We start from the raw sequence: 22966 nt of genomic DNA on the forward strand, positions 1-22966 counted from the left end.
TAATGTATACTGTCTAGTTTTTTCCTCTCGCCATTACTTGGTGCAATATTTGAAAGTTGTCTATTTATTTATCGATCTATCTATTATCTTGTATTTATATTTACAAGTTTCTATACTTGGAAGAAAACTCTGCATTGAATTGGGACTAATTTATTAAATAATATTATTTAGTATTAATTAATATTTGCAATTATTATTAATTACAATTATTTATAGCTTAGTTACTTTCATGTAACTCGCAATCGTACATTCTTTACTTTAATAGCCCAAATTAGCACATCTTGCTTTTAAATTAGCCCAAAAAGTAGCAAGTAGCGAAATTAAAAATTTGGGAGCGCGATGCTCTCAAAAGTAGCCCAATTCGCTATTTGTAGCCCAATCTGGCAACGCTGTCTCGTGGCCGAAATAAGTTTCATACATACATAACGACCATACAAGTTTTATACATACATAACGCCCATACATACCAGTTGATTGACAGTTGAGAAGTGGGACAAAAGAGCCAAAGCACAACTAGGAGAGTATAGTATGAGGACGATTTTCTATAGCTTACCCTAAAACACAACCAAAGAAAATCAGACATTCACATTCATGCTTCACATTTATTTTTCATCAATATTACTCAAATATTGCAATAGCAAATTTATACTGTGATTAATTAAAATAATTAATATTTTCCTGTACTAACTTAGACTTTTAATGATTATAATAAAATCAATTGTCAGTTCGCTCTGTTGATTTTGTCAGGTAGAAACGCTAATTCAAACTTCAGCCTTATTCTGTTGACCTGTGTGTGTTGTGTCCTGCGACTTCCTGTGACTTCCTGTGACCTCGGGGCTCCTGCGTAGGGCATGTGAGGACCTAGGATCCGCGACAGATCTACCAGTTTTGAGGAAGATTACACAGGTAAGGTGTGTGAGGACGTGTTTGCCTGAGTGCTGGCTGGCCCCGGGCCGGGCTTGGGCAGTAGAACCCCAGAACCCTCATGCAGGTACAATCCAGGTACTAGGGTCACTACAACCCCCCCCCCCAACACAACACCTGGCTGGTGAGCCAGATGTTGTGGGGGGGGGGGGTTATACTGTACAGTGTACTCAATATAATTCCTTCAGACTCCTAACTGCCATGGTTCACTCGGGCAATAACAAGTTATTCCCTCAAGACACGAGGTACTATAGATGGGATTTGTGTATGAAATGGTTACACATGCCACGGTGTACACAGAACTCCCAGACTTGGGGAGTCATGCTGGAGCGTGGACAGTGCCTCCATAGTGCACCACCCTCTCTTTCTCTCACCCTATCCTTCTCTCACCCTCTCTCTTTCTCTCACCCTCTCTCTTTCTCTCACCCTATCCTCTCGCCCTCTCTCGCCTCCTCCCTCTCGCCCTTTCTCTCGCCTCCTCCCTCTCGCCCCTTAAAGCAGTATCTGTACCCCCCTGAGATGAAACGTTGTTCTCTGAAATGTTATACATTGTCCGGTATGGTATAATTAGGAGTCGTGTTTTGTGGTAAACAGCATATGTTAAGTTATATAGGCTTATAGTTATACTGTACAGTATTTCTCCAACGTTTATTTCAGATCACGATCATGAGGAAGTCAAATTTGGGAACAGGAAGCGTCCAGCGTCCGGGGATCAGGCCACGCGGTGATGACGGTACTCCCATTAACAGGTTGGTGGGGGCATAACATTCTTTTTTTTTTTTATCATTCAGTATTTTACATAATTTCTTGTTCATCTCATCATCATGATTTTGGTAATCTTTATTTAGCAAGTTAGGCCATTTATTTTGACACCCTCTCTGGTGTCCAAGATATTTTTCAGCAATTTGTATTATTTTAATAAAAAAAAAATGCCATTGGTTTGGATTGGTTGTTACAGGGGAGGCCTCACTTCTTGCAGGCCAGTGCTCAATCCCTGAGGGTCCAAGTGCCTAGACACCATTCTCCATATCCCAGCTACTTGTCTTCATATTCCTTTCATGTGCTATAGTCATTCACATACTGTACATAAATACATCTGATTGATACATCTCGTTAATGTGATTTCATTGTGCATTATTAGATTATTATTTTTTGTTAAATAATTTTTGAGGGTGGCTCAATTTTGATCACCTCAATGACACTACATTTTAAAATTTCCGACATATACAGCTACTCCCTTGTTTATTTATAGGCCAAGTGACCTTGCTTACATACAGAAATTGGTGCAATGTATAAACAATAATTTTCACTCTTACATGTACAAGAAGTATCAGCAAAGGATTCAGTGAGTTGACCACATCAATATTCCTCATGCATATACAGAGGGGCATCGATTTACGATGGTAATCTGTTCCTAGAGACATATCGTAAGTCAAAACGATTTTTCCCATAAGAAATAAAGGGAATTGAATTAATACGTTCCACACCCTCAAAAATATTAACTGAAAAATGCATTTTATACTGAATACAATTTTTTTCTCTAACTACAATACAGTACATATGTTTATCTTACGTTTATGGAGGACTCTTGATGGTGTATACAAGAAGGTGAGGAGGGGGGGGGAGAAGGAGAGGTGGTACTGTTTGGAAGGGGAGTTCCCTTCCATTATAACATCAGGCAGTGAAGACTTCTCTGGGGTGCACTCACTGGCACGTTTTGCCTGCATACCACTAGGTCCTGCTTCTGGCTCACTGCTTGATTTTCTCACTAGAAATCGTTCCATTGAAGATTCGTTTTTCCCTTCTTTCCAACACTTGTCTGTAGTGAGGCATCACATTGTCATTAAAAAGATCAATGCAATGGCCTGTTACAGCTTTATCTGGGCGATTCGTTTCGGCAAAATTTTGCAGTTCTTCCCATACTGCACACATTTTCTTAATTAATAAGGAAGGGACATCCTCTAATGCTGCCGCCGCCTCCTCCTCCTCTGAAGTTTTGTTGTACTGCCTAGCTAGTTCAACAACATGAGCACCATTTTTATGTTTACATATGATCTCTTGTTTTTCCTCTATGGTCATTCTTACATGTGTTTTCACATGTTGAACCTTACCACTGACTTTCTTGGGACCATGGCGTGATATATAATAATCAGTTATATATAATATAACTATTATATCATTTTTGAACTGATATATAATAATCAGTTCAAAAAGCAAAAAAATCATGCAAAAATGGAATTTCTTATAAGCGTGATCGTCACTAAGCTGGCGGCTCTTGTAAACTGAGGCAGGTCGGCCTGTGTGACTGGGAACCACGAGCTCGGTCGACCTGAACGCGTATCAATGAATATCGTTAGTCGACGACTATCATAAGTCGAGTCGCATTTTTCAATCAAATTTATATCGTAACTCGAAATTATCGTAAGTCAAGGTGCCACCGCACTGAGCTGAGCACTACTTCTGATTGTTCTTCTCTTCCCAGTTCTCCTCTAATTATTACACACACTCTGTCATTCATGGACACCTATTTATTTTCATCTTTATTTAACATATGTATACAAAAATTCTAACAATACTGCTGATTTCGTTCTTACAGACTCGGGCGGAAATCCCATCTCCCTAAAGCATTGCAGCCAGACAGTGGTAAGAGAGGAAGCACCAGCAGATTCAAGCGAGGAAGCACAGAAGGCCTTGCCCGTCTCTCCTTGGCATCAATGCGTTACACCCCGAACCGAAACAATATTCCATCCATTAACACTCATGCAGGCCCACCCAGTGGTAGCAGGTTTGTATTCACAGTACTGTATTGCAAAAAACATGTTCAATGTTTAACCCCTTCCATGTGACATCACATAGCAATTTATTTTGTTACTCCATTACAGTACTTGAAGTGCTATAGGCATGGCATATTTTGACGAGTGTAGTGCTAAATCAATTGTGAGTGATTCTCCTTATTATTGGGTCTAGCATTGATGATGATAATTGTAAGATTGGAACAATGGTTGAACTGTGTACATCATCATTGTAAAGCTGATAAGTAATACTGCAATAAATACTTTTTATCAGTGCTTGCAACCCATTTATTATATTGATATGCAGTCTGACATTTTTAATATGATTACCGACAACAAGGAGGCAGATATTATTTTCTAGAATTTCCATGAACATTTGATAAAGCTCCTCATTGAAGAGTTTTAAAAATACAAGTATGGAAGATTGTTTACTTGGTTGGAAAATTGGTTATCTGAATGCAGTGGAGAATGTAGTTCAGCCTCGTTATGATGGCTGCCGGTTACAGCTATAAACACTCATAGACCAGACAATCACCAGAGAAGGCTACTATAACAGAAGTATTGAAAATCTTGCACATACTGTATATCCCTTTTCCACCACAGACCTCACCTTTGCATCACTGATGAATTTATTTAATTTTCCACAATACTCACTTTCCTCCCATACACTTTGTGAACTAATGCTGTGGTAATTCTTTGCTATGATAAAAAAAATTCCAATCACAATACAGTACCACTATTCTATGCCCTTGTAAAATTCTCAAAACCTTCGATATTCTTTTTCTTCTCTAAATTCAATCATTTCTGCATATACCTCAACACCTGCAGCTTTGTCACATTTCAGTTTCTTTGCTGATGTTCCTTCCTCTTTCAGTTATATTGTCTGGCATACCATCTTGCACTTCTCCCACCATCAGAGCCTGTCTTGTACACATGAGCACCTCTTTCATGATTTCCACTCACCCAACATTATCTTTTATAGCAGCAACATGATCAGCCAAACCTCCAATGTTCTCCTCACTTTTCTCATATCACACACATACTTGAGCACACTTCTCTCAATAAAAACATGCTCTCTTTTTTATACAATTCCATCTTATACTGTTATTTATGTACTGTTTATATCTTTGTGTTAAAATGTGTTGGTAATACTTAGCTTTCTTAATTGTATAAATCTTTTAACCTAGAGCCATTGTCATTTATTCTTGGGACACCATTTTCACTTGTAAATTACATCTAAATTATTTCTGCTTGCAGTAGGATGTCCGTGGACACAGTCCGCTCTAGCATGGGTGGTAAAAGCAGGAAGGAGACCCGACCCCTTGGTGATCCAGCTTTCAAGAATCAATGCATTGATAAGGTTCTTGATTTTCTTGTTCGAAATGGTTACGAGTGCCAGCTTCAGCGACGCAATCTTTACACTCCATCCACCAGAGATTTTGCAAGAATCTTCAATGTAAGTAATGAATGGATCTTGCCTTACGGAACATCAGTGTGTCGTGCTCTGAAAGCGCTTTTCATATTCACTTGGGATAATTTTGCCTTTTCTTCTTTTTCCAGTTTGTATATGTACATCTGGATAGTTCTTACTTGCAGCCCAATAGAGTTGAGGAAGAAATCCCAAGGATTTTGAAGTTACTGAAATATCCTATTCAGATGCCCAAGTCATCGTTTATCACAGGTGAGAGTAACGAATTATTCCTTGCATTACTGTAAATTCTTCCTTTGTTGCTTTTGTACCATCATTGATACTTCCAGTCTCTTACTCCCATGTCACTATGCCATCCACATCCTGCTCCCTTGCTGCCAGACCACCTACTTCTATGTTGCCATGCCTCCTACTCTCACATTGCCAGGCCTCCTACTCCCACATTGCCAGGCCTCCTACTCCCACATTGCCAGGCCTCCTACTCCCACATTGCCAGGCCTCCTACTCCCTCATTGCCAGGCCTCCTACTCCTACATTGCCAGGCCTCTCACACCCACATTGCCAGGCCTCTCACACCCACATTGCCAGGCCTCCCACTCCCACGTTGCCAGGTGTCCCGCTCCCATGTTGCCAGGTGTCCTGCTCCCATGTTGCCAGGTGTCCCACTCCCATGTTGCCAGGTGTCCCGCTCCCATGTTGCCAGGTGTCCCGCTCCCATGTTGCCAGGTGTCCCACTCCCATGTCACCAGTCCATCCATATCCTGGCACTCGCATATCTCACTCCCACATCGCCAGACCTGAAACTGCCGCGTTGCAACTGCATTCTGTTATTATAAAAGAGTATCAAACTGCATAAAATCTTAAAATGGCTCAAGTATTTGAGCAATTAAATGGCTAGATACAGTGCAGTAATTTTTAAGCAAATTTCACTAGTAAAACATTGTATGGACAAAGAAATCCCATTTAACGTGATGTATCAATGAGAAAATCCGTAGAAGTCACGATGAGGATTCAAACCTGCACACTGGTTAAGGCTTATACTTGGGTGTACCCAGTGTGAAGGTTTGACTCCTCATGGCTTCTACTGATTGTCTCATAACATTGTATATCAGGATCTGTATTATACTGTACTCCCATTGTTCAGTAGGTAACCCACTTAGAACACGTGTTGTTCCCATATTTTATGGCTCCATTGGGACTGGATAACACTAAGTATGCCACTGTTTTATAGGTCATTTCTTAGGAACCACTGGTAATTAAAATCTGATATTACAGGACATGTCAGCAAGCTTAGCTGGTGTCATCTTATTGTCTGGCTTTTGTTTATGCTTGTTTCGTCTGTTGGCCGTGTCTGGACAACTGAGTCTTACCCCATTGTAGGAGACTAGTGGCAGTACCATATTCAGTAGGGCATACAAGGTTGTTACTGGGAAAGCTACACATGTATTGGTAACATTTTTTGTAATTATACTTTGATAAGCACTTTGAAGTGTATTACCATTTGTAATGTGAGGTATTCAAGTCTTGCCATGCCTTCTCGTGGTGACCTTTTTATTACATTTCTTTTTAGGTGGAGCTAAAAAGGAAGTATGGTGCCTTTAAATATTTAAAGATATCTTTCTTTATACATACATATATAAATAAATAATAAATAAATAAATATTTATTCAGGTAAGGTACATACATACAAGGTAAGATACAAAAGTTGATGGATTTATAGATAGAGCTAGTATATACAATGCCTAAAGCCACTATTATGCAAAGCATTTCGGACAGATATCTTGTTCATTAGTTTTTATCTATCTTAATCTTGGAATAAGCCCCTTTTCTGGGGGGAGCCCCGTCGGCTCCCCGGAGCTTTACCGGCTGATATGCTAATGTCAGACTTTGGCATCAGTCATGTGTATGGAGTTCTAGGGCCTACCGGGGACCACGAGCCAGAACCTGGCCCCCTCAGAGAGGCAAGGGGAGCAATGGCCTATAGAAACCCCCGTGTGGTTGGAAGCATTCTATGTCTGCCATCGACCGGGTCAAGCATCCAGAAAGGTAAGCATTCCAAAACAAACCCCTATTCTGGTGAAAATTGCTACCTAAGCCGAACTAGTGGATAGAACTCTTCAACAGAAAACAAGGAAACTAGTATGACGTCATACGTCACTGCGCCGCTGTTTGCGCAGCTCCCCCCTCCCCGGGAGGGGGAAGGGGGAGCCCCAGACCTCCCACGCTGGCTATCCACCCATCAGTTCTTCGGCTGATGCTATAGGCAATGGTTATGTGCTCCGGCTCCAGTGGTTGTTTCAGCACTGTACCTAGAGTGTGGTGTCTGTTTTCTAGGTGGTGCGTGAGCCGGGAGTGATTCTTCAGTACTCGTGCTGCATGCGCTTAGGGTTCCCTTCCCTAGGTGCCCTGTAAGTACTGCCCTTGGGGCTTGGGGCCACCTTCCACAAGTTCCTTGGGTCCTGCCCCTGCTTGGCCGTTTACTGCTTGGTTTTCGGCCGCTCTTTGTGTGCTCGGGTGTTCTGTCTCCCTTGTTCGCCTTAGAGTAAGGGGCAGTGTTTGCACTGGTGGGGCGCGGGGTACTGTGCAGCTTGTCTTTACCAATCATAGCGGCCGGCTCTGTTCCGCTTGGGTACGCTGTCCTCTTGCGGGGTTTTCTTTTTCTTTTTGTTTATCTACCTGGTGGGGGGGGGGGTCTGCCTTCGTTCTTGCCCCTTGTGTCCCTTGTGTTCTGAGTATTTTCTGGTGGTACCCCCTGCTAGGTCCCCGTGAGTGTACACGTCCCGGGGGTTCAGCTCTTAGAAAGTTGTTTGGTAGCTTTGGGTGCCGGTTAGCAGTACCCTGCCTGGGATTACCTGAGCGCGAGTCCTCTTAAAGTAAACGCTCGGGACCCTGGGAAACCCCTGGGGGCGCGCGGGTCCGATGGATGTGACCCCAGAGTTCCCCCCTCGCTTCTAGCGAGTTTGAGGGTTGCTCTCACCTTTTGTCTCTGGGTGACTCTGTTTTGCCTCCGTCTGCTGCCTGTGGGGTCGGTGACACCTTCGACCCGGAGTCCTGCGAGTTTGGTTGCTCGTTGTGGCTCGGTTCCCCAGTTGTGCTAACAAAGCGGGTGCGGGCAGCAGGGGCGTTGCACTTGAGCCTTGGTGGTGGCAACGTTCTCGTGGTTTCCTCCCCGGGAGCCCCGGGGCTGCCCCGTTGTAGTTCGTTTTGGGACTTGGGGGTGTTGGTTGCTTTGGTTCCATCCACGCCCCCTTGTCTTTCCCCTGGTTCACCCTTCTGCCTGCATCCAGTTCCTTACCGTCTGTAGGTTCGGGGCGGGGTTTTTGGTGGTGTTGAGACTCGGGCAATCTCGGGGAATTCCTCTTCCGGGGTAGTGACGGGGGCATTTGGGCCTGTTCCTCCGGCCGTGTTGTATGAGTCTGCCAGTGGGCTCCCTTCCTTAGTGTTTTCACGGCTGCCCCGGTTTTCTGGTACGGCCGGGGCTTTGGGGGAACGGCTCGGCCCCGGGGCCTGTCGTGTAGGTTCCCGGGGCCTGTCGTGTAGGTTCCCGGGGCTGGGGAGGGGCTGACTTGGGGGGGCCTTGGCCCCGTTAGACCCTGTGGGGGTTTTTATCCCCCTCTAGGCGGGGCTTGTGGTTACGCGGAGTGGGGTCTTTCCTCCCCACTCGCCGTACGTGCTGTTGTACGTCGGCCCCTCCCCGGGCTCGGTTCCTTGGCCTTTGAGTCGGTTGGTTCCGTCCTGTGGGTGGATGTTTCCTTCCCCCCCCTTTTTGGGACGGTGTTTTTGTCATGTTTCCCCGTTCGATGGGGTTCTGCGTGACTTCTGATCTCGGGTGCGCCAGCGCCTTCGTGTGCCTTCGGGACTAGTGTTGGCTTCTGTGTTCTCGAGGGTACGGGAAGGTTTTTCGCTACTTCCCGCATTATTGGAACGTCTGTCGGCTCCTCGTACTTGTCGCCCTGTTGGGCTACTTGTCGCCCTGTTGGGCTACTTGTCGCCCGGTTGGGCTACTTGTCGCCCGGTTGGGCTACTTGTCGCCCGGTTGGGTTCCTTTTTGGGCTCTTTGCTTCTTTGGCCGGTTTTATTGTTCCTGCTTCCTCTTTTGGCTCCTTTTCTCGTGCAGTAGTCCTGGCTGGCGCCTTCCCGCAGGGAGGGTGTGCGGTTCGGCCAGCGTGTTATGCGCATGCGCCGTGGAGTTTGTTTTGGTCTGGGCGGTGTTTCAGTGCTGGGGTTTTGCGCCCTTTTTTGCTACAGTGCTTCGCCTCTCGTTCTTCTCCATGGCTGCGGTATGTGCCCCTTCGCGCCGGGGGTGTCCTGGTTCCCAGTTGTGGGGAGGACACCGCGGTTTTCCCTGTGTCATGTGTGTTGGCACGCCTCCTTCGCCTTTCCCTGTTCTCCTGCGGGTCCGGCAGGGTCCGGCTCTGGCGGTGCTCCCAAGTTTTTCTGGGCACGGTTGAGTCGTGTCCAGTTCGTGCCACCATTCGCCAGGTGAGTTTCTGAGGTCTGGCGTCTTTTGGCCGGGCGCTGGATGCGGCGGTGTTTATATACCTGTCTTTGTTTAGGTATATTTTTGTACGACTGAGACCGTTCGCACACCAGTGACTGTCCCTTTATCACCCCTTCCTGTCCCCCTCCTGTGCATGTCCAACCCATGCTGGAGTCATTCAGGGGACCCTCCTTTTTTAATGTTGTGAGGTGTGGGGTTGTGGGGTTGGTTCTGTACTCGCCTGGTGAGGCTCCTGGCTGTGCTTGCAGGATTTGAGCTCTGGCTCTTGGGTCCCGCCTATCTGGTAGAACTTGCGGGATAGTACCAGTGGAGTGCAGTGGTGCTATTGGCACTTTTGGGGAACACTGTATTACCATCAGTGGTCTGTGCTTGTTACACAACCTACTTGCGAGCATAAGCCTTCTTGCTGGTTCATCCGTGGACTTCCAGGGCGCACTGGCCTGTTTTCGTATGGCAGTTCCGGCCCGTCCTGGTTGTGGGGGTATGTGGGCCGGTGGACTGCTCCTAGCAGCTGCCTGGTGGGCCATCCTCTGGCCGGTCTGGCCTGACCTTGGGCCGGGCTTCAGGTGTAAAAGAGCTCCCAGTACCTCATCCAGCAGGTATCGAGCGAGGTTTCTCCGCCGTCGGTCGCCTGGTGCAGGTTTCTGGGCCTGCAGGGTTTTGTCGTGTCTCCGTTGGCCCTGTCTGGGGTCTGCCTGCTCCGTTCTCTGCTTTTGCAGAGGGGAGTTGCTATTTACATGTTGCATGTTGCAGTGGTGCCTGTTGCTGCTGCTGCACTTGTGCATTGGTACCGTGTTTCACGGTGGCGTGTCCTTGTTCCTGTGTCCGGTTGTGGAGTGGCACTTTGCTGCCGTTTTGTGCCTGGGGATTGCGTGGGGTTTTTGTCCCTGCCCGATTGTCCACCCCTGGTTGTTCTCCTGGGGTTTTTTGTGCTGCTACTCTTTCTTCCTGCCTCCTCTGCAACAGGGATGTTCTGCGTGTGTTCTTAGGCGTTGGTCAGCCTGTGTCCTGTGATGTGCCCTCCCTCCCTCCGGTCGGCATTTTTCGCGTGTTTTGACATCCAGCCTCAGAACTGATGGGTGGATAGCCGGCGTGGGAGGTCTGGGGCTCCCCCTTCCCCCTCCCGGGGAGGGGGGAGCTGCGCAGACAGCGGCGCGGTGACGTATGACGTCATACTAGTTTCCTTGTTTTCTGTTGAAGAGTTCTATCCACTAGTTCGGCTTAGGTAGCAATTTTCACCAGAATAGGGGTTTGTTTTGGAATGCTTACCTTTCTGGATGCTTGACCCGGTCGATGGCAGACATAGAATGCTTCCAACCACACGGGGGTTTCTATAGGCCATTGCTCCCCTTGCCTCTCTGAGGGGGCCAGGTTCTGGCTCGTGGTCCCCGGTAGGCCCTAGAACTCCATACACATGACTGATGCCAAAGTCTGACATTAGCATATCAGCCGGTAAAGCTCCGGGGAGCCTCCGGGTCTCACCCAGAAAATGGCGTTTCATTACATTCAACGCTGGTTTTTTGCATGTATTAAGATATCCCTGGTGTCCAGGGATGTAGCACTGTGTTTGTTGAACAGAAAGACAACCTGATCCTAGTCTCTCCTGGGATACTGCAGTTTGATTTGTCATGAGCCAGCACCCGTTTAGGTGTGGAGGGAAATTAGGTTTGAGTATTTTAGGCTTCTCTTGGAAGGAGTAGATGCTCTATAGAGTACTCTTGTGTTTGTGTAATGTAAATGGAATAAATGACAAGCAGGAGAGAAGAAATGAAAGTTTGTATAAATTAGGATATACATGCATTAGATATGTTAGGATCCTGCACTCAACATTTGACACAGTAAAATGCAGTTGCTTTTCCTAACCAGAAACATTTGAGCCTAGTCAACCCACCTAACCTCTCTAGGCCAATAAAGGCAAAACTTAATATTACAGTCCTTTAAGTTTGACAAAAAATTCGGTTCTGAAGAATTCGTCATATTATATATATACAGTATACTGTATATATATATGTGTGTGTGTGTGTGTATATATATATATATATATATATATATATATATATATATATATATATATATATATATATATATTAATAATAATAATAATGAAGTGATATTGTTGCAGTTGGCTCCCCACATACGTGGCCATCAGTGTTGGCCATGTTAGCGTGGCTTGTGGACATAGTGAACATGATGGATGCCTTTGACCCTGTTACCTGTGCATTTCCAAGTGATTTTGAATCGGACATCAACATAACCCAAGTTAAATTTTCAACATGTGTGAATCTTTCCAAAAATGAATGCGACACTGAGAAAATTGAGGCTGCCTTAGAGGTATGTATGGTTTAATGTCTTTGTTAATATGTTTAAAATTCCTTTCTATGCTGCCTCTATCTCCCTGTTGTAACTGTAGTGAACTTAATATTTTCCTTTTATTGAACATATGGGCTAGGTGAAAGAAGTTGAAGATTGTAGTTAATTTACTGAAGGAATTGGTTATAAGCCAAAGATTAGGGTTTTGAGTAAGCCAGGTGGAAGAAGAACAGTGTTCTATTCATTATATATATATATAACAGTAAGACTTGGAAGGAAAGTTAGTTTATTTAACAGATATACTAACTAACTACAGGTCGTGTTTATTTCAAGAACTCTTCTTGAACGGTTAATTAATTACTTAAAATGCCAGGGACCTGGAAGCCTTGTGAGAATTGCACACACATTTCTGGTAGCATTGGCCTTCTCTAGTGAGAGGATTATGTAGTACTGTATCTGCTGCCTCTTTCATTATCAATAGCAAACTCTTGTCTTGGTACTACTGCTTTGTTTTCCTCTAATTCTTCCAGGCATTTCTTTATCTCCTCAATTACCTTATATTTTCCACGATGGTTTCCTCCTATACATAAGCTCTTGTACCATCCCTCCACAGACTCAACCCATAAAGCTTGAAATTTTGTGTTTATTTCTGTGAGGTTACTGTATTTTCAATAATATGATTCCCTACTGTTGATTTTCTTATATGGCTGTGTAGTAACCTTGGTTACATATTGGCTATAGCTACTTACATTTTCAGACAGTGTCTGCTTCTGAATTTAGTGTACTTCTTTATGATTGTTTAAAATTACTTTGCTTGGACCACATCTGTGTGCAATAATGCCTGAGCATCCCTCAGACAATACCAAAGTAACATATTCATCCCTAGCTTAACACTGCTGTATGTATGACATGCTTCACAATTATGGCTGCCTAACATATGCTGTCATATTCAAAGGACACTCATAGGAGCTCAAGAGGATGCTCGGAACAAATTTGCATGCTTATTATATTTCCAACATGTGTTGGAAAATATAGCACATAAATGTGCCCGATCACGTGACCAACACTCATAAGGGTCTTTGCTCAAACAGCCACCAACTTGGGCTGTGGACTGTTGGGATCGAACTGCCTTTTCAGTAGACTCAACACATTTAAATCAGTTTGGTCAGTTTGAAACTCGTCCAGTCTCTACTTGGCCTGTCCTCTTAAGGTTACCAAATGTCAAGAAAATGGTCGATTTAGAGTGTCCTCTCCAAACTTACCAGAGGACCCAAAACAGAACGTTTTGGGCCGCTTCCATTTTCTAGTACGACAACTTATGCCTTGTGTAACTCATACGAGCAAAAGGCAATGTTCTTTGTTGGAGGACAGGTTGCTCTACTGGGGCTACCCTTTGGGTACCATGAATGTAATTTGTGTACACACCACCTCACAAAGTATGTATTTGCATAGAAATCGACTTGCATTCAAATGAGTGCTTCATCCGCCGTAGTTGAATGGGGCCCACTACTGCCATAATCCATCTCTACCACTGACTTCTCAACACACCACTGCAGGAGTCGATTAATGGAGGAGCCAGAACTTTGGGACGACCAGCCACATGATTCTGTAGAGCAGCAGAGCTCGCTTCTCAACCCAAGGGAATTCTCATGAGAAAGATTCTGTGATTCAAATCACAAGGTGAGACCACAGGGGCGCCTGAGTGCCCCTGTGGTCTCACCTATATAACACAGATGATCTCACTATATAACACAGATGATCATACACTATATAACACAGATGTCACTATATAATGCAGAGATGATTGGTAAGTACTTTAGGTGTATTGAAACATTAATTTTGCAATGAATCTGAACACTTGTCAACAGGAGTTCCGGCACGCACTGGAGCTTGTAGAGGGCGTACGACCGCAAGATATGGTGCATCATCAAGAAGAATTTGAGGAGCTAGAAAGGATGGTGGACACTCTCAATAGTGGACCAGAGAGGCTTAAACAACTGCAGTTCCAGTGCAGTCAGGTATGTTTGTTTCCTCTGCTCGGTGATGTGACCAGTAATGAAGATTTTGTACTAGATCTTTTAAAATCATTAGTGGCAGTAGAACTAGGCTCCAAGAGTGCCAGTTAGGCTAGGAATACTGTTAAAAATGAGACAGAATTGTGAGACACATAAATCAAAATGGCTTCTATTTAACCAGTACTGTATATAGTGCTTACATATATGGAGTATCCTGCTATGCCAGTAATTTAGTCAGTAATGATTAATGATAAGAGTAACATAAATGAACAGATTTTGTATACCAAAATCAGCATGGCTATTGCTTCAGTAGAAAACACTGAAAAATTCCAACTAGATTACAACAGAAAGTAACTTGATGTTCAATAGAATAACAAATTCCAACTTCTTAAGTAAAGAGGAAATAGACTTCAAATTGGGGACATCAGCCATGGGTCATGCGGGGCTCATCAGCTATGGGTTGGATGGAGGTCAACAGCGAAGGATTGGCTGTTGAGGCTTGTTGGCCATGGGACTCATCAAACGATTGGTTGCGTGGGGCTGGTTGGCCACGGGTCATGTGGGGCTCGTCGGCAGTGGGTTTTTTCTTTGGATATTGACTTTTGTCTTGTCATTGACTACTATTTAGCTGTAATCCTATAACTAGAAAAGTAAGAAGAAAATGTGGTTCAAGTGCAGGGATGCCAAGTTTATGTGTATGTGTAAAGACACCCATGTATTTTGTCTCAGATCAAAAATGACCTGGAGAAGATGAATGAATATTGCCGAGAGATGCAGGTCTATATGTCCAGCAAAGACAGTGAACAAACTCAGCTGGAAGACAAACTCTCTGAATTAAATTCCAGAAATATGCAAGTAAGTTTTTCAAGGTTTATATATAAGTTCTTTACTGAATAAAAGATAAATTATATTATACTGTAATACCTCTGTGTATTATTTGTCTTGAGTTTTGTCGATTTCCATTTATACATCAGATCTCTTTCTCTCTCTCTAATTGCCAAAGTTATTCTTAATGTTACATATGCATGAAAAACTGAACATAGTGTAAGATATCAGTGATAGTATTTTAAGTCATTGAATAAAATTATGATGTTTAGTAATGAGAAAATATACGAGTAAGGAAGAAATTAGTAACTGGCCAGGTACTGTATTGAGTATGAAAAGCTGCTTGAACTTGTATGTTAGGATAGTTGTTGCCTGTCAGTGACACACAGCTCTTTTGGCCCCACCTTCTAGTCTTGTCTATCTTCTCTGCTTAGTGCTTCTCATTACATTTAAGTTTGTATAATTTCTTAATTTGAGGATGGAAGTAGTTTTGATAACTTCTTTCAATTCATTCCACTTGTACAGGGTTTGCGGATTTACTTGTATTGCTATGAATGATTTGCATAATCTATTGATGTTCGTTTGTTCTCTCTCCTTTTTAATTTAAGTAACATGAGAATAAAGGACACTGTTGAAGCTCCAGTGGCATAAAAAAAGGCAGCTCCTATTTATATCCATCTAAACAAATTCATATGTATGTCTACCTGTTGTTGGTTCCAGGGATCAATGTCCCTTTGGCCCTATTCCTGATCAGGCTTCTTGATTGCTGGTCTGGTCAATCAGACTGTTAGACACAGCTACTTGCAGCCTTATGTGTGAAATACAGCCTGGCAGATCAGGTATCTTTTGGAAGTATTTATCCAGTTCTTTCCTGAATACTGCACTTGAAATGATCCGGCTATCTAATGTACGGTATATTCTGATGCTATAATTTGTTCCATAAATCAACTGCCTTATTTCCAAAGCAGTATTTACTCAAGCTTTTCCTGAATCTAAACTTCTGTTCATTGTTATTCATTCTATTTTGTGTTGATACAGGTATATTTAAAACCTTATTTATATCCTCTCTCTTGTACCCTGTCATCCATTGATATGCTTCAATCATGGCACCCCTTAATCTTCATCTCTAGTGAATATAAACTTAGGTTTTTAACAACATAATATGGGAGGTTTCTAGTTCCTGGGATTAACTTTTTCATCCTTTTCTGTATGCATTCTAGTGAATTTATATCTATTCTACAGTACAGAAACGAAAGCTAAACTGCATAAATCGGGCGTAACGAGGTCACGATGAAGCTGAAGAATAATATTTTAATGCTATACTGTATTGCTAACTCTTCATCTATCTCAATCCTGTTGCTAGCTTAATTGCAAATCTCTGTACAGTACTTCATTAGAGTATGGGTATTGTGGGGTCTGCCTCAGCCAAGTGGCTAATTGAAAGTTTTTGCCCAGACAGTCCTTGAAAACATGGGACTGATGAACATGGAGGCTCTACCCAAATCTCCAGGCCTAACAAACTCGTACTTTCTTAGATAAAACCCGAGTGAATTTCATATGAAGCTCTTGATATATGGAAAATGTATTGACCTGAACCCTTCCCTATATGTAAATTGATGAAATGCTGAATGGACTGAGAGACTATTGTTGTTGATCCACCCTAGTGATTATGGAAGTGAAGGTTCACATAGTACAGTAAGTGGTGAACAGTCTTTTTCTCAGTGTTTATATGGTGTATTTTTGGTGTAACAAGGCTTTGTAGATGGCGAATGTGAATGCACCTGGTTTAGGAGCTCTGTACTTCATGTAGGTGAAAAGTCTGAGACTTGTTCAGTCCTGATGTTTATGTTTACACACAGTCATTCTGTTGTAATGTCTTTTGAAAGTTTGTATATATATTAAATTAAATGATTTTCTTGTAGATCAAAGAGCAGATAGCAAGCCTTGAGATTCTGCAAGCTCAACAAGCTTTAAGTGCTGAAGCCTTGGCACGGTTTAAAAATCATGCTAATGATGTGGCTGCGATGATTGCTCAACTTCAAAACGAAATCAAGGATTTAGACTCCCAGGTGAGTTACTTAATACAAGTAGTGACACATACCATTCATTTTTTGTGTCCTTAGTAGGTAATTTTTTATGATTATTTTTACAGGATTTATTTTTCCTTGGCACAACCTGGAGAACACCTTTGTATATTAACTTTGAAACTTTTAACACTCTGGTATGATGGTAAGTGAAATGTCCCTTTTAGTATTGGGCTGGATAGTTCCTTGGTAGCTGATTTTAGAGCCAGTCCTAACTTTACAGGATTGGAAAGTGGGTAAACGGGTGTAGCAGTGTCTGTACTATTATTAAGTGTATCCTCAGAAAGATGCTCCCAGTAGTCTTAATTCTTTAACTGTTCAACATTTGTGCAACACCAAGAAAATCATTACATGGTCAAACTGTATGGAAAATTACGAAAGAAACCATGTGTGTATTTAGTGTGATGAAGTATAGACTCCACTAGGAGTGAGGAGCTTAGCTGGTGGGAGTTCGTACCTTAAGCAATATATATATCACTGATACATTAAGTGAAGAATTAAGATGTCCTGTTTACTGGTTTTCTTTTAGTCACTACACAACTGATTCTTACAAACAGCTTTAGTAGTGAATACCACTTTGTTGTAATGATGCAGTCAGTTTAATGTGTGTGAACATTTATCTAATGAGTATATGGCTAATATTAAATTAGCCATATACTGTACCTCTGACACTCTGCGCTCTCTTGGGAGCTCTACATTAGGGGGTGGCTACAGCAGAAGTTCCTGCAGGATGCTCTTATCACCACACAAATCTTATACTCTCAAGCTCTCCAACTCTTCTTCCTTCCCCAATCTCTCATTCGTTGTTCCACTTTTCCCTTCCAAGATAATAGGATGATTTTCCCATTTTCAATAAAGCATCAGCAAAGCTATAGAGGCAGGTAATCGTACCCAATTCCACGTATACTGTACTTTGTTTTTTAGTTTTAAAATGCATTACAGCTTTAAATGCATAACTTGTATCTGAATGAATTTTAGCACATGTTAATTCAGATAAGTAAAGTTGCTCTGTAAAATGTATCATTATTTACAAACTGTGATTCTCTGTTGACATTGGGGGCTTGGCAATGCCTTTCTTGTTGGCCTGTCATCTACACATTAATTTTACTTAACTTGTTTTTCAGGTATGGGGTCTGGAGATGGAGACTGGAAAATTGCAAAAAACATTGTGTGATTCTGTGTGTTCATTCAACACCCTCATTCGCCAGCTTGAACTTCCTAGTGACTGTGAAATTTCCTCGGCCAATGTCAGTGGCAACTTGCATCACTGGCAAAATACTCTACTGAATGAGCTGCGAGTTAGAAAAAAGAATGCTAAACAAGATACATACCTTGTTCAAACCCAGAAGAGAGAAAAAGAAGGGGAAGTTGATACGGCAAGTTATCCAAGGTTTCGTTTTGTTTATGGATAACAGATATATATGCGTGTATATATATATCTATCTCAACTGGAACCTTGTATATTCTTTTTAATTCATTTCCTGTCAAGGACATTTATTTTGTTTTCCTGCAATTTCATGTCAGTTTTTTGTTTTGGATTGACAAGCTCCCCTAATCTTCATTAACAAACCATACTCTGATCCCGGTTTCCAGTAGGCTTGTGTAAATCCATGGACCTGGTCGCATTCGTAGGTATCAATGGTATCGGAGCCTTAGGCATCAATCAGGGAGCTACTGAGAGTTGCTCAGATAGAAATGTTGTTATATTAAATGCTTGATTGTAACCATTTTCAGTGATAAATGATTCCACGTAAGCATTACTAGTAATTTTTAAAGTATGGCTCTCCTAATTTGCTTTAATATACTTTTTAAGCTGATTTATGTAGGAAATTGTGATTGAGCTAAATTATTTCCTGTTAAGTTGGCCTTGCTTATATATTATGGGTTCTGTAGTACAGTAGTATATATTCTCAACTCCCAGTCGTGGTACTAGCTATGGATCCCAATTGGGACAGCTTTGGCAGTGCAGAAATGGTTGGTCATGTTTTTCACCTAGTGCCTCTGTTCACCTAGCAGTAAATATATAAGGCAAGTTAGGGAACTGAGGTGGGATTGCGTACAAGATTGATAAAAGCCTAAAGTGTGTAAATACACAGCTTTCCTGTGCCAGATGAAGAGAATTATTATATCTCACTCATGCTCTTATTTCACAGATAAGAGAGATGTTCCAAGATAAGGCCGATCAAACAAGCAAGCTGGAGAACAAACTCCGGCGTGTAGAAGAAAATATATTGCTAACTAAAACTGAAATTGCTGAACAGGTACGATAATTGCATATTTTTTCTCCGTGAATGTTGTTTTCTTACCTTTGTTGCATATCATCTTATTTAATTTAACTTTTGATAGTTAATACATGAAGCTTGTCAATGATGAGAGGTAAAAGGTATGAGAGGCATCATGGCCGGGCGTGGTGTTGGTGGTTGTCAGCCTCGGGAGCGAGCAAGACTCTGGCTAAGACTTGCCAGTGCTCTGCCAATACCTGTGGGACATTACAGTAGCTCAAGACAAGTATGTGACCAGAATATGTCAATGTACCTTGAACTGAAGCTTACAGTTAGGTTAGATTTTCAAGGTTTTTTTTTATAGAGGATTATGGCTTCATGAGACTCTGATTAAAAAAAAAATTTGAAAGTCTCCTAACACACTATTCCAGGTTGTGCAAGACAAGTGTTTTGTACAGTTTGGAAAGATAATCACTGAAGCTTCCATCACCTGCTCGGTATCAGTTGTCTCATTGACTTGTAATTAACTCTGAGACAAGTTACATATTTCTACAGTTTCGAAGACCTGTCGTAGTGATAAAAAGTTCTGCCCATAAGTCCACTATTATTTATGTGAAAAACTTAAATTGTGTTTGTTATTAATTTCATTTTAATATAGAGTTTCAGAAATATAATTTGTTCTACCCAGATAGAAATATTGATGACATTTTTTGGTAGGTAGACTACTTTTACAGAATTTTGGCATTTTTGTTTGTAATTCTTTAAAGTTTCATATAAATTTAAGTGTTTGTTTGTTGATGGCAGTATGGTAGAAGGTTATGAAAGAATACATTGGCTGGTGCACTCTTTACATTGAAAGAACATAAGTTAGTAACTTGTAAGTTATGACAATTAGTTATCTTGGAAGAAAATGCTGTTGTGTGGGACATTCACTTTAGTACAGTATCTCATAGTGTTTCATTGGCCAGGACAAGTAAGGTGATAGCCAGTAGCAATCAGTCTGATAATTAAACAATGTAATGTCGGTAATGGGAGCTTTATGAAGTAATGTTTAATGCATTTTGAATGCATTTGCATTAAATTGGCATAAGCTAGTTTAGCATGGCTAAGTTTTCCACCATTAAAATCTTTGGCATCTTTGTTCAACACCAGTAAGAGCAGTGGAATATTAACAGGAGTAAACACAAACCAGAAAAACTATACTGTATATTAAATGTTAAATATTCCCTAACATTGTGATGGCAGCATGAAGTGCTTATGGTATATATTGGAATTGCTCATAAAAGCTTGACCCATAATTATCATATGAAGTGACATAATTGTGGCATCCTTGCAATGTCACACGTAAGGTTGAATTCTGTACATCAAGATGACATGTCCAAACTAATCTTTATCTCAGTTCATCTCTGATGTAAATTTTCTTTTAATAATACATTACCCACTAGTTTTTTTTTTTTTCTATTCCACAATTTTTTTTTTTTTTTTTTTTTTTTTTTTTCTGGGTAGCATTCAACATCATAACATGATTTGGTAGTATATAGGGAACCCTGTTACAATACACGATACTTGAGTAGTGTCAAAGGTCTGAGTTTCTACTCCCCAGGAGCGAGAGATGAACCATGAGAATGAATGGCAGCTCCACGAGATCACTGAAGCACGCAAGGCTCGTAAAGGCTCCCTTTTTCAAAAACAATTTGCCCTTGAAGAGGCGAAAAAAGTGTAAGTTGCTAAATAATGAAATATTTTGTGTTAGATTCAGAATTGGGAGTGTAATACTGTATACGTATTACGGGTTTAGGTGTACACTGGTACTCTCTTCCAGTGAGGTATATTGCAGTAAGAGCAACTTGCTGGGAGTGGGCACCAGGGTGGGCCTCGCCGGGAGAGGGCTCCAGGGTGGGCCTCGTTGGGAGAAGGCACCAGGGTGGGCCTCGCTGGGAGAAGGCACCAGAGTGGGCCTCGCCGGGAGAGGGCACCAGGGTGGGCCTCGCCGGGAGAGGGCACCAGGGTGGGCCTCGCCGGGAGAGGGCTCAGGGTGGGCCTCGCCGGGAGAGCGCGCCAGGGTGGGCCTCGCCGGGAGAGGGCACCAGGGTGGGCCTCGCCGGGAGAGGGCGCCAGGGTGGGCCTCGCCGGGAGAGGGCACCAGGGTGGACTGCACTGGGAGAGAGGGCTCCAGGGTAAGCCTTTCCAGGAGTGGGCAGCAGCGTAAGTCTGTGGACTTCTTTTTGATTCTTTTGTTTGTGATGCTTGGTTGATTTGGAATGGGGGTTCATCATTTGTTGCATCAAGTGGTGATGATTCATCACTTCCTGCATGCCATGGACTCTGCTTTAGTGGACACTTAATGGGTTGATCCAGTCTCCATGATTCCCAGTTCCAAGGCTCGTATTTCTCAAGTTTTCCAGTGTCGTTCAGACTAGCCAACCTACAGTCTAACCCCAGGCCCCTGATATTCGCCAGTGTGCTGTACTTGTGGCAGTCTTTTCTAATATGCCTTGGCCGGATATTCAGGCTTGGGGATTTTTTTGTTGGGAGGGGGGGAGGATGGTTTGTTTGGGGAGCTATTTGGCAGTTTTGAGGCTTTGAGTCTTGTGAACCCAGCAGTTGTCTGTAAGGCTTTGCTGACTTTTTAGATGCTTTCCCAGTAAAATGGTGGTACTTGCTCTCTCTGCCTCTTTGATGGGGGGACCAGGTTCTGACTCTGGTTCCTAGTAGGCCAAACTGCACTCCTGCAACTGATATGACTTGTAGTATATAGCCGCTGGGGCTGGACCAGAAAGAGACGTTTCATTACATTCAACAAAGGTTTTTACTTTAAATATTCATTGTCTTATGTATAGTGCATGAATGTTATGGAGGTGTTTCTTGTAAGAATTTATTTATAATGTGCAGATTAAACCACTCGCCATAAGATAAGGAGACGACGACGTTTCGGTCTGTCCTGGACCATTATCAAGTCGGGGGAGCGAGGCATGCCCATTCCTCCCTCGCTCCCATCACCATTGACTTGATAGTGGTCCAGAACGGACTGAAGCATCGTCGTCTCCTCATCTTCTGGTGTGTGGTTTAGTTATCATATCTTCAGCCATGTTATTGTGACTCATTGTCTGCATATAATATGCTTTTAAATGAATGAAATTGGTGTGCTCGATTAATGGAACATTTAGTGTTGATATTTTCCTGAAATTTAATTAATCCTTTAATTTGCACTTGTAAACCATTGATTGCTAATCAAATTACTCTTAAACAGGTTTAAAGAGACACAGACTCGTGTGAAGGACCACACAATTGCGGGGACGCAGTTCCTGGTGCACGTGGGACATATTGCCCTGGAGAACTGGGGATACGAGCAGCGTGAAGCTGCCAAGTTTAAAGTCGAAGTGGAGAAAATCTGCTTTGAGCTCACAAACTAGTTATCTAGTTTTACAAATTTATTAATCCTCATGTAAGAAATAGTTTATTAGTTCCCATCGAAAAATAAATATTTCCAGTACCAACATTTATAACTCCATTGTGAAATTTTATTTTATTTTATAGTACTGCATAGGCTCTTTGTATTAATTCTGCAATATACTGTATATCCATTGTTTGACATTTATAGTTTATTTAGTATAAATATATAATATTGCTGTTTTTATGAGTACAGTATATTTTCTCTAGATCCTGAAACACTTCTTCATTATATACTTTTAGGGCATTTATCTTTGTATGAAATATAACCTTTAGAGTTCATATATTATTACGTAGCTAATATTGACATATTGGCGGTCATCTGTATCAATGGCATGCATTTTTATATTTACACTAGCTATACAAATTAAATATATTTTTTTACTATAAAGTATTTTCATTACTAAGCCCCAA

At 42.2% G+C, this 22966-nt stretch overlaps 1 protein-coding gene across 1 annotated transcript; it reads left to right on the forward strand.

The window, feature by feature from the left end:
• The first annotated feature begins 742 nt into the window (after window positions 1-742).
• On the forward strand, window positions 743-22943 carry LOC123775129 (kinetochore protein NDC80 homolog). The gene is made up of 13 exons (XM_045770027.2): window positions 743-906; window positions 1582-1673; window positions 3521-3709; window positions 4974-5172; window positions 5277-5397; window positions 11769-11977; window positions 13825-13974; window positions 14701-14826; window positions 16719-16865; window positions 18005-18256; window positions 19034-19141; window positions 20706-20821; window positions 22353-22943. Exons 2-13 carry the CDS (start codon window positions 1591-1593, stop codon window positions 22513-22515), a joined length of 1863 nt encoding a protein of 620 aa, XP_045625983.2. The 5' UTR covers window positions 743-906; window positions 1582-1590; the 3' UTR covers window positions 22516-22943.
• Window positions 22944-22966: the final 23 nt, after the last annotated feature.

The sequence above is a fragment of the Procambarus clarkii genome, chromosome 92, assembly GCF_040958095.1.
Source record: "Procambarus clarkii isolate CNS0578487 chromosome 92, FALCON_Pclarkii_2.0, whole genome shotgun sequence".
NCBI classification, from domain to species: domain Eukaryota; kingdom Metazoa; phylum Arthropoda; class Malacostraca; order Decapoda; family Cambaridae; genus Procambarus; species Procambarus clarkii.

What these genes read in the sequence shown, in the direction of transcription:
- LOC123775129 (XM_045770027.2), top strand. Translation starts at nt 1,591, where the DNA reads ATGAGGAAGTCAAATTTGGGAACAGGAAGCGTCCAGCGTCCGGGGATC. An exon ending in AAACTGAAATTGCTGAACAG is followed by an intron (nt 19,142 to 20,705) that starts GTACGATAATTG and finishes TCTACTCCCCAG; the next exon opens with GAGCGAGAGATGAACCATGA. An exon ending in CTTGAAGAGGCGAAAAAAGT is followed by an intron (nt 20,822 to 22,352) that starts GTAAGTTGCTAA and finishes ACTCTTAAACAG; the next exon opens with GTTTAAAGAGACACAGACTC.